This window comes from Daucus carota, chromosome 8 (assembly GCF_001625215.2).
Source record: "Daucus carota subsp. sativus chromosome 8, DH1 v3.0, whole genome shotgun sequence".
NCBI lineage: Eukaryota > Viridiplantae > Streptophyta > Magnoliopsida > Apiales > Apiaceae > Daucus > Daucus carota.
In genome coordinates this window covers 5,044,643-5,060,937 of record NC_030388.2, presented here as the reverse complement: position 1 = coordinate 5,060,937, position 16,295 = coordinate 5,044,643, and the positions used below count along the sequence as shown (strand labels likewise).

Below are 16,295 nucleotides of genomic sequence, written 5' to 3'. Positions count from 1 at the left end.
GCCTCCTTTTTTTTTCCTCCAGCAATATTTAGGCCTGTATTCCAATGTAGAACAGTATGAGTTACTATGTAATTTAGCATTTTGATACTAGTTACACAAATCTAATAAACAGGTCTAGAGTAAATTTGGTTCTACTATAGAACCTTAAATAGTTCTTCTATACTAATAGGACCTTAAATTTTGGTTCTATCATAGGACCTTAAATCCATACAGATAATTAGTCCTTTAATTAACTAAAACATAGACGCTTCTACTCTAGAGTCACAAATTTTATACAATTTGTTTCTATGACAGAAGCCTTGATTAATAAAGAAATAAGACATTTTATTACTAACACACATATGCTTCTACTATAGAACCAAAACTCATATGATCAGATTAATTATAGAACCAAATATATATATAAGATTCTACTATGCAGCCACTACTCCACATTATTACTAACACATATATGCTTCTACTATTAATCCTGTGAATTTCCAGGATCAGGCTTCAAAATAAACTTGACTGATAAAAGGACCAAATCAGAAAGTTCGACGAAAGATCATATAAATATATAAATCATGCAAAAAAAACTGAATGACAGCCCACTTACTAAACTTGTTCATATTAAACTCCTCTGGAAAATCTTCCTTCACATGAGGATCGTCATCATGAGCATCACTTTCTTCCTCTATACATCCACCAGACTTCATGATTCTCTTAAAACTGTCATTTTGCTCCGGTGGATCAATCAGCCTGGACTTGCTCTTCATGTGCATGAGTTCAGATTCACATGGAAACGACTTGTTGGAACTAAAAGCAGAGCCACTGTGTCTGCCACACTTCCTCAATTCTCACTAAAGGAAACTTTTCCAGGTAAACTCTGACCATAGAGATTTGAACTTCTAGGAATTTCAGACCATGAAGAGCGCTTAAAATAAAGGTACACATATTATCTTGTTATATGGCTGTTCTTAGCAGTTACATTCTATAAAACACCAACACAATACAAAAACACTTACAGGAGTAAACCATGACATCAGCCGATGAATAAAAAAAGGATCTTAAGGGATCTGATGGTAATAAAACTGATATAACTTGTATGTTTTGTGCCCTTAGAGCAAGTCCAACAATGTCCTAACAAGTGCCTTATAAATACAATAAAAAATAGTGTCCTAGTGATTTAGGACATCTTTTTGATATATTTTCCAAATAGACATTTCATCCAAATGCCTTAAATTCTAACTTAGGACATCAATTTAAGACATTGTTGGAATTGCTCTTAAAATTTACTTTGTATATATTTAATCTGTTTCATTGTAATTTAGAGTTACTTAAAAACAATAAGGTTTATATCAATTGGCAAACAAATAGAACCCAGAAGCTGACAGACGACGGATCAAAATAACAGAACAAATTTGAATCCTTAAAATAACACTTACTTTACAGTGCCCGAGTTCCGAGCCTAAAGCAACGCCAGAATCACAAATGTCAGAAGTTTAGCCACACTAGAAGAGCTTCAAGCACTGAAAACTACATCAGAGAACTCCCCAACACTGCACCAAAAGGATAATGATCCTCTTTGCAGTTCACCAATGAATCAACACTGTTCACCTACAATTTAACACCCTTTGCCCGTCTTTGTAACATTACCGTCAATCTCCACATGTACGGACACGTCGTTTGGTCACACATTGCAGCACCTCATAACAATTAACTTCCTGTTTGGTGCAAATCATGTTAATAATTTTACTAAAATCTTAGTTGCACCAAAAGTAGAATCAGTCTCATATGTAGTTGTGTGTGTGTGTGTGATTGAAGTAATTGAGGAGAACATGGGAAGTAAACAAACCTGTGCTGGAAAGAGAGATTCTATTTAGAAATTTAATAATTCAAAGCCTAAAGAAGGCTTTGTTCTACTCTAGAATCATAAGATAACTACACAAATATTCTAAAACATAGGAATATATGATTTTACTATAGAATCATTCCGCTACTTATTCTACTACAGAATCATATTTATTTTATTATAAAACCATAACATAACAATGTACGAATATTCTTAATAATTCTAAAAAAATAAAAATATATGATTATACTAAAATCATTATATATCTGCTTCCATAATAGAATCAAATCTACGCACATGAAATATTCTTCTATACTAGAATCAGAATCTACACGCAACAATATAAAAGTACAAAAAAAATGATTCTACTGCGGAATCAAAATCTACGCACATAAATTCTATGTTTCTAACACAAAAAATATGCTTCTATAGTAGAATTACAATATATGGACTAAAATGAAAAATAAAAATAGTGCTACTATAGAAGCACAACTCCCTTAATCTCAGCATTAACTAGTCAATAAAGACAGGAAATACATATGCTTCCACTGTAGAAGCACAACTTCACAAATTTTGATTCTATTACAGAACATTAATTATAAAACAAAAAGAAAACCGATAAATAAATTCATACAGAACTAATTTCATAAAACTACATCAATGCTTCTACTCTAGAACCACAATTTTACAAAAAAATGGTCAGAACCCTAAATTTCTAAACAATACACATAAAAATCGAATTAATTAGCTAATTCATATATAAAATCAAATCTATGAAATTAATTCAATCTTACAAAGACATATGCATATAGAATCATACCTAATCTACAAAAAACATACATACGTTTATATCTTCTACAATTTTTCATGGAAAACAAGTTGAAATCAAAGAAATGGTGATAATTAGTACCTTTTTCCAAGATGTCCTACTCGATGCTCGCGATAATCCACGTACAGAAGTTCAAATCTGAAAATCTATGCTTGTGATAACCTTCCTGTTTCACCTTTTCCTTCTGGTTGCTCATTCGCTCGCTCTCTCTGTCACAGGCAGTCTATGTATGCGTGTGTATTGTGCGCAACTCCCCGCATTTTTTACTGTTCTATATTTTTGTCTGTAATTGTTTTATTTGATTAAACAACAACCGTTAGATTAATAACTTTCACATTAACGGTCGGATTATGAATCTCCACGACAAAAATCACCTTAAAACGAAACAAGATCACAACACAAAACTACATACACTATGGACAAACAAGTTCTCTATACTCCTAAAAGTTATATTTCTCTATCATTTATTTACCTTTACTTGTGATATGATATTCGCTATCTTCGTATTACTATCAGGATAATTTTACGAAAATATATACTCCTGATAATTGAGTTTCACAAGCGCTAACAATATTCACAGCTGATGCAAGCAGACAAAACAATGAATCTTGAGCAGTTCAGGTATAACAGAAACTACAAAGAGGTACAGGTAGGCACTAATATTTATATCATTTACTACATCCAATCTACAAACATTGTTTACATCATATTCAGATTCTCTTTTAAATTAAAAACTCTGCACCTTCTCGGTTTCATCACGAGATACTGATGTTTTCACCTAAAAACCGAAACAAAAACACCTGACAGCTCCCATGCCATACCTGTATGTATATATTTCATCTCCCTCATTAACCTAAAAAAGTTTTCTAAAGCTTTTGCTTTTCAATGCCGAGCATGTTCCATAACTGCACCTGATGGATTCATAACACAAGTAGCCCTATGTTCACCTGAATTTCACTCGTCTCAACAGTCACCTCAGACTAGTACCTCTGCTAAAGGAACCACTTGGCCTAAAAGCCCAACTGAACTCTTAACAGGAAAGAAGTCAGAGTTAACTAAAGCAAAACTTTGTTGGCAAACAAACAGAAGAAATTATATATTCTGAAAAACTGGAGACTACTGATATATAACAAACTTTTTCTTATATATTAGAAATGATTGTAGGACTGCCAATTTATAGTTCCAGCAGCAAGTTGGGTACATGAATAAGTATAAAGATTAGCTCCTGGTCTTCCTTAATTCACTGAACTAGACATCAACACACATGCATGAACTTAATAACATACTAGATACATGAATTAGACTAATCAAGTTTAACTTTTAACACCCCCTCTTAAACTTGATCTCTTTTTGTAACTCCAATCCAAGCACGCAGTCTAACAAAATCTTCAAATTTTAACGGCTTTGTGAAAATATCCGCAATCTGATCATTTGTCTTGATATAGGTCAGCTCCACTACTTTCTTTTCAACACATTCTCTTATGTAGTGATATCTCGTGTCGATATGTTTACTGCGATCATGAAAAACAGGATTCTTTGCCAACGCAATGGCAGACTTGTTATCAACGTATATGGGTGTTGCTTCTTCTTGAGGAATGTGAATCATCTTTAGTAATCTTCTCAACCATATTGCATGACAAACTGATGATGCAGCAGAAACATACTCAACTTCACAAGTGGAGAGAGTCACTATAGGCTGTTTCTTTGAGCACCAGGTGAAAGCAGTGTCTCCCAGGAAGAATATAAACCCAGTAGTGCTCTTGCGATCATCAACATCTCCTCCCCAATCGCTATCGCTATATCCATAAAGTTTAAAATGTGTAGATGGAGAATAAGTCAGACCATATTCAGGAGTACCTTTGACGTAACGCAGTATCCTTTTCGCCATTTTCATGTGAGTGATAGTAGGTGTTTCCATATATCTACTGATCAGACCAACGCCATAAAGGATATCAGGTCGTGTGCATGTTAGATATCTGAGGCTTCCAACAAGACTTCGAAAAAGTGATGGATCGATTTTGGCACTGCCATCAAAATTAGACAACTTGGTTCCACAAGAAATTGGAGTACTTGTGGGCTGACAATTGTCCATCCTGAAATTTTTAAGAATCTTTTCTGCATAACCTTTCTGGGAAACAAAAATTTGATTTCCTTTTTGTTGTATTTCCATTCCTAAATAGTAGGACATGAGACCAAGGTCTGTCATTTCAAACTCCAGCGTCATTGCCCTTCTAAACTATTCAATCAACTGTGCATTATTTCCCGTGAATATCAAATCATCTACATACAAACATACTAACATAAAACCTCCATTCCCATCATTTTTAATATAGAGGGCATGCTCATCTGGACACTTGATAAAACCATGATCTCGAAAATACTTATCGATCCGGCTATACCACGCGCGAGGCGCTTGCTTCAGTCCGTACAATGCCTTCTTTAACTTCAAGACTTTGTCTTCATGACCTTTAATAATGTATCCTTCAGGTTGTTGGATGTATACTTCCTCTTCGAGATGGCCGTTTAAAAACGCAGACGTCCATTTGGAATATATTCCACATGTTTTGAGCAGCCATGGAGATAATTAATCGAATCGTTTCCAAGCGTGCAACAGGGGCAAATACATCTTCATAGTCAATTCCATGCTTCTGACTATATCCCTTGGCGACAAGTCTCGCTTTATTTTTCTCCACAACTCCCTGCGCATTCCTCTTCACTTTATATACCCATTTCGTGCCAATTGCTTTATGACCTTTAGGAAGTGTAGCAAGCTCCCATGTATCATTTCTTTTTATTGCTTTAATTTCATCATCCATAGCATGCTTCCAATCTTTATTCATTTCCGCACTTTCAAAATTCAGTGGCTCTGTTTCAGCAAATAAACAGAAACAACTTGGATTATCATCGATATAGGAACTTGGATTATCAACCTCACTTGCTTCTGCATAAATATCAGAAAGTCTTTTTGTACGAACTGGCCCTTCAGAAGATTCATCATTACCAGATGATTGAGAAACATTAGGTGAGTGAGGTGGTGTCGCTGCATTTTCTATTTCAACTGATTCTTCTTCCAGGAGAGGAAAAACCACAAATTCTTCATCTTGAGGGATATTCCAATTCCAACAACTTTTTTCATCAAATTGAGCATCTCTACTGATAGTAATTTTTTTACTAACGGGATTATAGTACTTGTAACCTTTTGTACCTGGATCGTAGCCAATGAAAACACGCTTTTCACTTTTAGGTTCAAGCTTTGATCTTTTTTCATCAGGAACATGTATGTAGGCAATGCTTCCAAAGACGCGCAAGTGCGAAACTGTGGGCTTTTTACCACTCCAAGCCTGTTCAGGAGTCACACCCTGAACACTTTTTGATGCTGCCAGATTTGACAAATATACAGCACATGCTGCTGCCTCAGCCCAGAACTCCTTTGGCAAATTTTTGCTTTTAAGCATGCTACGAACCATGTTTAAAATGGTTCTGTTCTTGCGCTCCACAACACCGTTTCGCTGTGGTGTTCGTGGAACAGTAAGAAATCGATGAATTCCATTATCTTTGCAAAACTGATTAAATTCAGTTGATGTAAATTCTCCTCCTCGATCAGTTCTTAAAGTTTTGATGTAACAACCCATTTCCTTTTCCACAAGAGCTTTGAATTCCTTAAAAGCACCAAAAGCTTGATCTTTTGTCTTCAAAAAATATACCCATGTTTTGCGAGAAAAATCATCAATAAAAAGCAAAAAATAATTTGCTTTACCATATGATGAAGGTCTGATGGGTCCGCATATATCAGCATGAACATGTTCCAGCGGCTTTGTTGCTCGGAAATTCGCCTTCTGTGGGAAGCTTCTTCTTGATTGCTTGCCGTGAAGACATCCTTCACACATATGATTAGGATGATTGATTCTGGGCAGACCATACACCATGTTTGCATTTGATAATAACTTTAGACTTTCAAAACTAAGATGGCCAAATCTCAAGTGCCAAATCCATGAAGTGTCTTCAACACAAGTTTTCAAGCACTTTGGATGATCAACTTTAATATTTAGCAAAAACATTCTATTTTTTGCCATTGGGACTTTTGCGATTAGCATATTCAAATCATTTTTCAAAGTCAAATGATTGTCTTTCATGTGAATATCCTAACCCATCTCAACTAATTGTCCCAAACTCAATAAATTTGTCTTCAAATTAGGAACATAATAAACTTGAGAAATTAGAATATGATTTCCAGTTCTGGACCGAATAAGAACATCACCTTTTCCTCGGATTGGTGCTTTGGTGTTGTCTCCAAAAACAATATTTCCCGTCACCATTTCATTAAAAGTTGAAAACAGCTCCTTGTTGCCACTCATGTGATTTGCTGCTCCTGTATCAAGATACCATACTTTTCTATCTTGTTCTTCTCTTGTTGCCATTAGCAAAAGTAATTCTTCCTCCTCCTTTGCTTCAACATAATTGGCCCGCTCAACTTTTTTAACATTGGAATTCCTACATTCATTGGCATAATGACCATATTTTGTGCAAGCATAACATTGAATGTTTGATTTGTCATACCTTCTGCCTCCACCTCTTCTAGGAACCTGATACCCACGTCCTCTTGAGTAGTTGGATGTCCTTTCATTATTAAAAGTTTGGGTTTCAGTAGAACGGCCACGACCACGACCTCGAGCAAAACTTCCACTTCTGCCACGGCCTCTTCCTCGTCCACGATTTTGTACTCTTCTTTGGAATTGATCCTGCTCCTTCATATTATCTTCTCTATATGAGACATTAGTTTGAAGTGCATGAGAATCTGGCTCTTCTTTCTTTATTAGTCTTTCTGCATATGCTTGTAAAGATCCCATGAGTTGATTTACCGTCATGGTTTCCGTATCATTTTGCTTCTTCAATGGAGACTCCAACAAGCTGTAGCTTAGTGTTTAGAGATCTGAGAATTTTATCGTTAACACGTACATCATCAATCTTCTCTCCGTAGCGCTTCATTTGATTGACCACTGACGATACTCTTGTGAAATAGTCTTGGACTGATTCAGTTTCCTTCATTTGTAATGCTTCAAATTCACCACGTAGAGTTTGAAGACGAACCTTTTTTACTTTATCAATTCCCTTGAAATTGTTCTCGAGTATCTCCCAGGCTTCTTTTGCCTTTGTGGCTCCAGCAACTTTCTCAAACATTCATCTAAGCCCATGTGGATGATGGAAAGAGCATGCTGATCTTTCTTCCGGATTTGCTGCAACGCATTCTTTTGATTTTGATTCAAGGCAGCTTCATTTTCTGGTTCTTGAACACCTTTGTCAACAGTATCCCACACATCCTGTGAGCCCAGCAGTGCTTTCATGCGAAGACACCAATGACCATAGTTTTCCTTTGTAAGTTTAGGCACAACAAAAGGAAACGAATTACTCATTCTTTTTTAACCTTGCTCTGATGCCACTCTGTTGGCAAACAAACAGAAGAAATTATATATTCTGAAAAACTGGAGACTACTGATATATAACAAACTTTTTCTTATATATTAGAAATGATTGTAGGACTGCCAATTTATAGTTTCAGCAGCAAGTTGGGTACATGAATAAGTAATAAAGATTAGCTCCTGGTCTTCCTTAATTCACTGAACTAGACATCAACACACATGCATGAACTTAATAACATACTAGATACATGAATCAGACTAATCAAGTTTAACTTTTAACAAACTTGAGGAGTACAAGAGAAGGCTTGTTGTTATAGACAAGTCTCACAGATTTCAGTCTAGATATTGATACAGAAAAAGTTCTATTAAATGGAATCCATGATGCTTCCCATTTTAGCCCCTCATGCGAAAAACACTACTTGGTTGAAAAAAGGCAGAATCTCGGCCAAAAAAGGGAACTCAGAATTACCTAAAGAAAGCCTCGAGGAGTTTAAAAAAAGGAATGCAGTCTTCGAAGAGAGGAGGTATTCAACTTCTAGCAGTCCTTACTACAAGGAGCTCACAGACTTCACTCTAGATATCAATAAAGAAAAGGTTCAGGTAATCGATATCAATGAGGCAGCTTCCTCTGCCTTTTCTAAGACGGAAGCTTTTCGGGCCTAGCAGAAAGCATCATTGCAAAAGACAAAATCTCAACAAGAATAAAGAACTCTGACATAGCTGGACAAAGTCTTGAGGAAATCAATGCAGTTCTAGAAGAAAAGAGGTACACTAGAAGAAGTCCTTATTATAAAGGTCTTACTGATTTCAGTCTAGATCAACAAAGAAAAAAGTCCAGCAATCGAGTTTTACGAGGCAAATTCTGATAAGTTTGAAAAAGATGTTCTCTCGACAGACCAGTCTGCCCAGCCTAGCACCATTCCAGGAGGCAACAGCCGGTTCAGAAAAGTAGCCAAACTCTTTTCCGGAAAGAATAACTTAGAACTAAACAAAGAAAGCCTTGATGAATTAAACAAAAGGAATGCAGTTCTACAGGAGAAGGGTTATACTGCCAGTAGTCCTTACTATAAAGGGCTCACTGACTTCACTCTAGACATCCATAAAGAAAAAATTCCAACCACTGGCCACGAGTCAACTCCCAGTCACTCTAAGCCAGATATCTTCCCACCTGACCAATCCTCTGATAGTAGCGCTACAAGTAAAGGATCTACTTGGTCCCAGAAAGCCACCAGATTCTTTACAAAAAAGAAGAGCTCAGATCTAACAGAATCAAGCCTCGAGGAATTTAATAGAAGGAATGCAATTCTAGAGGAGAAGAGGTATTTTCATATTAGTCCTTATTATGTAGGGCTGACTGACTTTACTCTAGATATCAAGAAGGAAAAAGTTCCAGTGATTGAGATCCATGAGGCAGCTTCTGTTACCTCCAGCACTAGATCAAGTTTCATTGTCAGGATGCAACAATTAGGAACGTTTTGCTTCTTTTTCAAAAACAAGGTAAAGAAATATGTTTCATCTTCTTCCTCATCATCACAATCAAGAATTTCAAAGGACAGAGATTCCGGGAAAGAAGTTAAAAGCACCTTAACTAAAAGCAACGTAGCCCATCTTTTTAACGAGGGGAAGCCATTGAGGGAGAGAGATTTACCAACAGACCATGCAGCACCATCACAGCTACAAACGTCACAAACACAACTTCCACCAGTACCACAAGTATCACAGCCAGCAGAAACATCAGAAACAAAAGAGATGAACCCAACAGAACAAAGTGATACTGAGGGTAAAAGGAAGCCATTCACTTGGGCAGACACGTATCGGCCTTATACCTTAACAGATTTCATAGGCAACCGAGAAACAGCCACAGAGCTAAAAGCTGCGGTAAGGTTGCAGGTTTTGGTGTTTCCCCTGAAATATGACAAGAACTACATGATAATTTAACTAATGTTGCAGGCAAATTCTGGAGACTGCTGTCACTTCATATTTGAAGGAAAACCAGTCAAAGAATCGGTAAATTATATTCAACTCCCCTTCTACAATTCATCTTAATCCAGGACAAACACACCTACCAAGTTAAAGCTTAACTCTCGCACATTAACTCCAAATACTCTCCTTTCTGTTAATTACTTACTACTACCTTCTTCTATTCACCTTCCCCAGAGATTGGCCTAATTTTGCTTATCATATATTTTTATGTTTTTAGTCACACTCCCATAGTTAACATCCGGATACATACAACCAATACTGAGTACCTAAGGCTCATCCCAAGTACCTAAAGATACTCGCATCAAATTAATGTTGGCAGTAAACACTACCATCAAATCTGCCAACGCATCATCAGAAAACGGATGCAGGCTCCCCTCTTGCAATTTGTTGATCCATCTGAAACTGCAAAAGAGTATGTTCCGCTCCCCCACAAAGTAGATATATAAAAAGATCAAATAAAGTGACTCAGACAATCATATGATCAAAACCCACTCATTGATATCCCTCCTCTACTACCTTATGACACACGTCAGTTATCCTCCAATATATATATGAAGGATTCTAAACTTTTAATCTTGCAGACTGATCTCAACAACCACTGTGGCACTCTAGTAGCTACTGTATCTGGTCTTCTCCGAATGAGGAAAGAGACATATAAAGCTCTCAAGTGGTCATCTCCACAGTATAATCCCCACTTCTGTTACTGCTGAACAAGTTCTGATTTAACTGATCCGTCACGAGCGTAGTGGCCAAATCAGATGTTGTTAAGTAGGCATTGGTGCAACTTCGTGTAAATATGGATACGATACATGTCACTGTCTTATGGATAGGTTGGTGCTCAAGCTAAACTAGACCGATTGGTGTTTAGACATCGCTCTCATCCCATGCTTATTCATTCACATTTACTTATGTGCACTATTGTCTTAGTCATTTTCTTGGGCTCCAGATCTTGTATGCTCATGTTTAGCATGCCATACTATTCTCTCCTTGGAATCACTCTTACATCAAAACTCATTACTCCACCAACAATAATAAGGCAGGGTCATTTCTATGATTCTCCTAAAACTCTAATATGGAAAGATTCAGAATCAGGAAAGTTTAGGAGGCTACATCAAATGCTGGTACAAGTAGTTTAAGTTTCGAAAAAAAAAAACTAGAATTGTGGATCCAACTAAAGATAGAAAGTCTCCAATTAGTTCCCAAACACGTATAAGTGAAAGAGAAAATGATACGTATGCAGACTGGAGAATGACCACTATGTCAAATAATTGGAAACAGTTAACAAGGAAGAAAGAAACGTTCAACGGAATTTTGCTTCCGGTATTAATAAATAAACTTTATCTCGTTCTCTCTAATGATTGTTCGGACTCTTAAGTGTATATCCCTAGATTAGTGGAACCTAGAGATATAAGCTATGGCTCTGATAACAACTTGTAACTCCCCAGATTTGATCTTACATCTCATAACGTAGTCTTAAATAAACAATTCTACAAAGTCCTTTAATTAGACAAGGAATCACAAAGTAACCTACAATACTGTATCTTACAAGAACATTCTCGTTACATGTATATACGCCCACTTCATACACTCTACATGTTTTTATTTGCTTAGGGTGTGTTTGGATCTCGGAAAGCTGGGAGTAAAATGAAATACAACTATACAAGTAAAATGAAATACAAGGTAAAATAGATTCCTTGTTGTGTTTGGATAGCAATAAAAATAGGAAGTAAAATGGTAAATCCTTTGTTATTTAGAGACTTTTGAAAAACATTTTACTTCCATCTTTACTTTCCTTGTATTTCATTTTACATGGTAAAGTATACTACCTCCAACTTTCCGAGTTCCAAACAAAGCCTTAAAGAACTAACAAATTACCTCTTTAGTCCAAAGAATGAATAGACCTTTGCATATCGACATACTTCTTCCTTTTTTTTCCTCGGATTTGATGCTTCTTTTACCTTATGTCTAACTGGGGGAAAACACAACAAAGAAAACCAAGTGTGAGCTAGAGATATGCTCAGCAAGAATATTATTCTGGGTAAGTAAAAATGACTTCTACTAGATTTTAGTACACTAACTACAAAAATTTCGGAAGCCACTTATGGCTTCAGTATGTAAAGAACGATACTGAAGTAAGCTCTAATGAGAATTTGATATTCCTCATACTAAAGTTCATGATATTCCTCAAACTGATAAGAAATATTGATAAAGAAAAGATTTCTCAATGATCCATCTCATAAGAGTTTTCCCCTTAACAATCAAGGTAATAAACAAAAGTCAAGATATAAAGGGGTCGACAAATCATTAAGAACACCCAACAATGAATATCAGTTCTCATGAAGACAAAATTCACAAACTCTTGAGAGTTCACATGAAGACAATAAAGAATTTAAAAACACTTACTTGAAGTAAAAGATCCCGGTAGATATGCATATAACAAACGAAATCAGTGAACTTGCCTTTATAGAAGACTCCTAACATGGAAAGAATAATGCAAAACCCCCACCACTTTGTTATAAGTATAACTTAGCTTAAATTCATACTGCCCTGTTTACCTAGCCATGTAGGCTACTTGAATATGACTCGATATGATTTCTCATTTCAGTCAACACCATTGTCGCTTAAAAGAATATATTTTTTTCACAAGTTGTTCAAGTATGCGATATGACAGAATAAATCTATCCCAATTTCCAGAACTTTTATTCCCAATTTCCAGAACAAGGAAGAACAAAATAAGAGGGGGGAAAAAAACTATTCAGTAGTAAATAATTCTGATTAGAATGTACAAAGAAAAGAGAGAAAATAGGATACTTGCCTGATCTGAACCTTGAAATTAACAGAGAAAAATCCCATGAATCCCACAACCTTGTCATTAATAGGCAAATCAAAGACTTAATATTACTTTAACAAGCTAATATACTTTAAAACTCTAATCGTAGCCAGATATACAGTTCTTATTTTAGATATTTATATAATTCAAAGAATATAGTAAAGCATTTTTTTTCCTTCTTTCACCACACATTTGAGATATCATAATAGATGCAATGACACTTAAGAAAATATATTTCTAATCAAGATGCTATTAACATCACCACACCTCCTGTTGAGTCCTCTGTTTATGTTTTAACAAGTCAAATTTGATGAATAATAATATGGTAAAGGCCTTATTTTCCACTGAATTGTTATTTTTTCCCCTTGATTTTTATTCATACGGACACTCAAATGATATCTACATATATCAGATTATTAGAGTACCGTATCTTATCAAAACCTCGGTCTAATTTAGAGTTCTTTTTTTGTAAACCTGGCCAATTATATATATTTATTATTTTTTATTGCTAGACCCCGTGTTAAGTAGCATCATACCACAATCGACCAATATATTAAGTCCTAGACCTCATACCATGAAAGAAACTCATCAACTAATTTTGAAAAATCTTTCAGAATTACTTCCAATTGAAGTCCCAACACAGAAAACAAACACTTAATAGCTTTAACCCTCCGGACCATTCAATAAAACACAGTACAATAACAAGAATTAGTATTATCTTTGGTCACTTCTTTTGTCTGGGAGTTTTTGTTTTCCTCTGTATAGTTAGAATATATTCTTCATTGATAATAAAATTAAGCTGCATGCTCCCCTCAGTTGAAATTAGCAGTAGCACAGATAGTCAATTTCATACAATTTTTGAACAAATACGCCACAATATTCTTCTGAATGAATTCTGTGGATTGAGCTCTGAGATCAGAATCATTCCAAAATACACACAGATGATTTATTCAAACACATATACTAGAAAAAGATATTGTCGTAAAGTTGCTTGATATTTCATAAAATAGAAAATAAAACATTATGAAGACCAGATTTTAATTTAAAGAAGATCAGCATCCAAAACGTTACATTAGCAAAACAGTGTTCACTTCTTCGACCTAGTGCATAAAGTATTCCTGGTCCGACAATGAATAATGAAACCATTGACAAACTCAAATTATATAACTTGTAAATATTGAAGCTCAAAGAAAACATATAGCTGAAGCTTCAGTACAAGGTGAAGCGATAACACTAATAAATTACTGACTCCATAGTGAGTGGCTAAAGCTCCAGCAAGTAGCGACGCAACACTTACACGTAGGAGAGAGATTCGATGTACTGAAAAGCTTTGAAGTCGCCGGGGGTACTCGTCAGGGGATCAGGTACGGGAATATCCCATATGGCTTTGAAAGTTCTATCCACGATATTATAGCGTATAACCTTACCAGGTATCTTAAATACCAAGAAAGAATCATCCTTAAAATTTTCTCTTCTAACCAGAGAGAGAACTTTAACCAAACTACAATTACCGTACATCTCTGGAAAGACTTGACAAACCGGAGAAAGATCAACCTTGTACTTAACAAGCCAGCCCGAGTAATCATACTTCATATCGTACACTTGGACTGAATTATCACGAGGACAAGCCTCAATAACATGCAAATGGTTTTGAGAAACCCCAACGAAGAAATCCTGACCAACAGGAGGTCTGGGCATCGTGTGTAGCCTTTCTTCGTCCAGATTAAAATAGGAACAACCGTATTCCAAATTACTTATCCAGTGGATGCACCCATTGAAAAAGACACTATTCCTCCAAGCAAGTTTATCAGCCTTGCATGTAAGATTGAAAGGGTGACCGGAGGCCCTCCAAGACCCAGTTTTGGAGGAGTAGATCTGAAACTGGCCGTGATCGGTAGACAAATCAGGGGGTGAACCGCAAATAAGAACCTTGTAATGAGGTGACTTTGATGGATCAAAAGCTAAGGCACTGCCATAATGAAGAGGCCAGTGTTTAGGAAGGGTTCGTAAGTGATTGGTGGTGGGGTTGTAGATGTATTCTGTAATTTCTGAGAGTGAGGTACATAATGGGCCAGAAGAACACAACAACAGTCCACCACAAGAATGCACAATACGTATTTTTGAAAGCAAGCCAGGATCACCGAGAAAAGTGAGGTTTCTGAAGGGGGAAGTTATGTGGGTGTGGTCGTCCAGGGGAACAAAATGGATGATATCGGGTACACCATAAAAGGAAATAGGGGGTAGGAGGAATAGGGCAGAGGTTCGGAGAGGGAGAGCATTACGGAGGAGAGAGAAGCGGGGAGTATCGATGATAGAGAGCCAACGTTTTGATACAGATTTGAATTGCAAAACTGATGGTATAGGGACTCTCAATAGTATCAAACTCAAAAGGTCATCGTCTGAAATAACCGGATCGTTAGATGATGAATCAACGAGGTTCATAGACATGGTTATTCACTGATTATATATATCTATAAGTGTGTGTGAGTATATATATATATCCAATCAGAGAATCCGAATAGGATTAGGAAAACTTCCAATCCCTCAAACAACCGCTCGCAAGGGCAGCTCAAACACTCCTCTAAAAGTCCTAATTAGAATTGAAACCTCCAGAAACTCTTTTTGTTCTATTTTTATCCATGGTCGCTAAATGCACTAAAAATTTTCATCTCACCAGGACAAAAAGACGCTTTGTCTCGAGGATTTTTTGTTGAGTTTGAGCAAGAACTTGGCTTTCTACGCTGTGTTTCCGCAAGACGAGAAGGAAGCTTCAATTCTCCTAAGAGCATTTCCAACGGTGTTGGCTATAATCGTTGGCTAAATTGAACATGTAAGACATTATGTAAAATTTGCTGAACCTGTAAGACATTTTGCTTCAATGGTACTGGTTATATTGGTTGGTTATAATTTAAAAATAGTATGTTATTAATATTTTAAATTGTTAAAATAGAATATATCAGTTCAATATGGTAATAAATGATTTACAATCTTCCTACAAATTTTCTTACAGACCTGTAGAGGTTCGATAAATTTAGCCATTCATAGGAGGTTGGCTAAATTTATAGACAACAGCTGATCATGGTTGGAGTTGAGTTTTTGGAGCTGTTGGCTAAATTTTTTTATTTTAAGTATGCCAACTCACCTTTTAGCCAAGGGTTTTAGATGGTTGAAGATGCTCTAATGGCCTTATTATTTGGCCACTCATCAGCATTTTGATTAGTTACTTTCTGTCACCAAATTAGAACCGTTTTAATAAGTATCGGTATTTATTTTAGCTATAGCTTGGGTAGATCAAGCATGTGTGGGGAAGAATCATTATGTGTTCAAGAATAGATAGATAGATAGATATTGTTAACCAACACAAAATATATATTTTGGATTCGTCAAATTTAGTATAAAAATTGG

At 36.0% G+C, this 16,295-nt stretch overlaps 3 protein-coding genes across 3 annotated transcripts; 1 reads left to right on the top strand and 2 right to left on the bottom strand.

Moving 5' to 3' along the window:
- Positions 1-3,993: 3,993 nt before the first annotated feature.
- On the bottom strand, positions 3,994-4,884 carry LOC135148432 (uncharacterized mitochondrial protein AtMg00810-like). The gene has a single exon (XM_064083649.1). The coding sequence runs from the start codon at positions 4,882-4,884 to the stop codon at positions 3,994-3,996; it is 891 nt and encodes a 296-aa protein (XP_063939719.1).
- A 3,562-nt stretch (positions 4,885-8,446) lies between these two features.
- LOC135148431 (uncharacterized) lies at positions 8,447-11,027 on the top strand. Its single transcript, XM_064083648.1, has 3 exons — positions 8,447-8,677; positions 8,894-9,955; positions 10,028-11,027. The coding sequence occupies exons 1-3, from the start codon at positions 8,447-8,449 to the stop codon at positions 10,121-10,123; spliced, it is 1,389 nt and encodes a 462-aa protein (XP_063939718.1). The 3' UTR covers positions 10,124-11,027.
- A 1,765-nt stretch (positions 11,028-12,792) lies between these two features.
- Positions 12,793-15,353, bottom strand: LOC108198048 (F-box protein At5g07610). The gene has a single exon (XM_017365830.2). It carries the CDS (start codon positions 15,336-15,338, stop codon positions 14,184-14,186), a length of 1,155 nt encoding a protein of 384 aa, XP_017221319.1. The 5' UTR covers positions 15,339-15,353; the 3' UTR covers positions 12,793-14,183.
- Between the last annotated feature and the right edge of the window lie 942 nt (positions 15,354-16,295).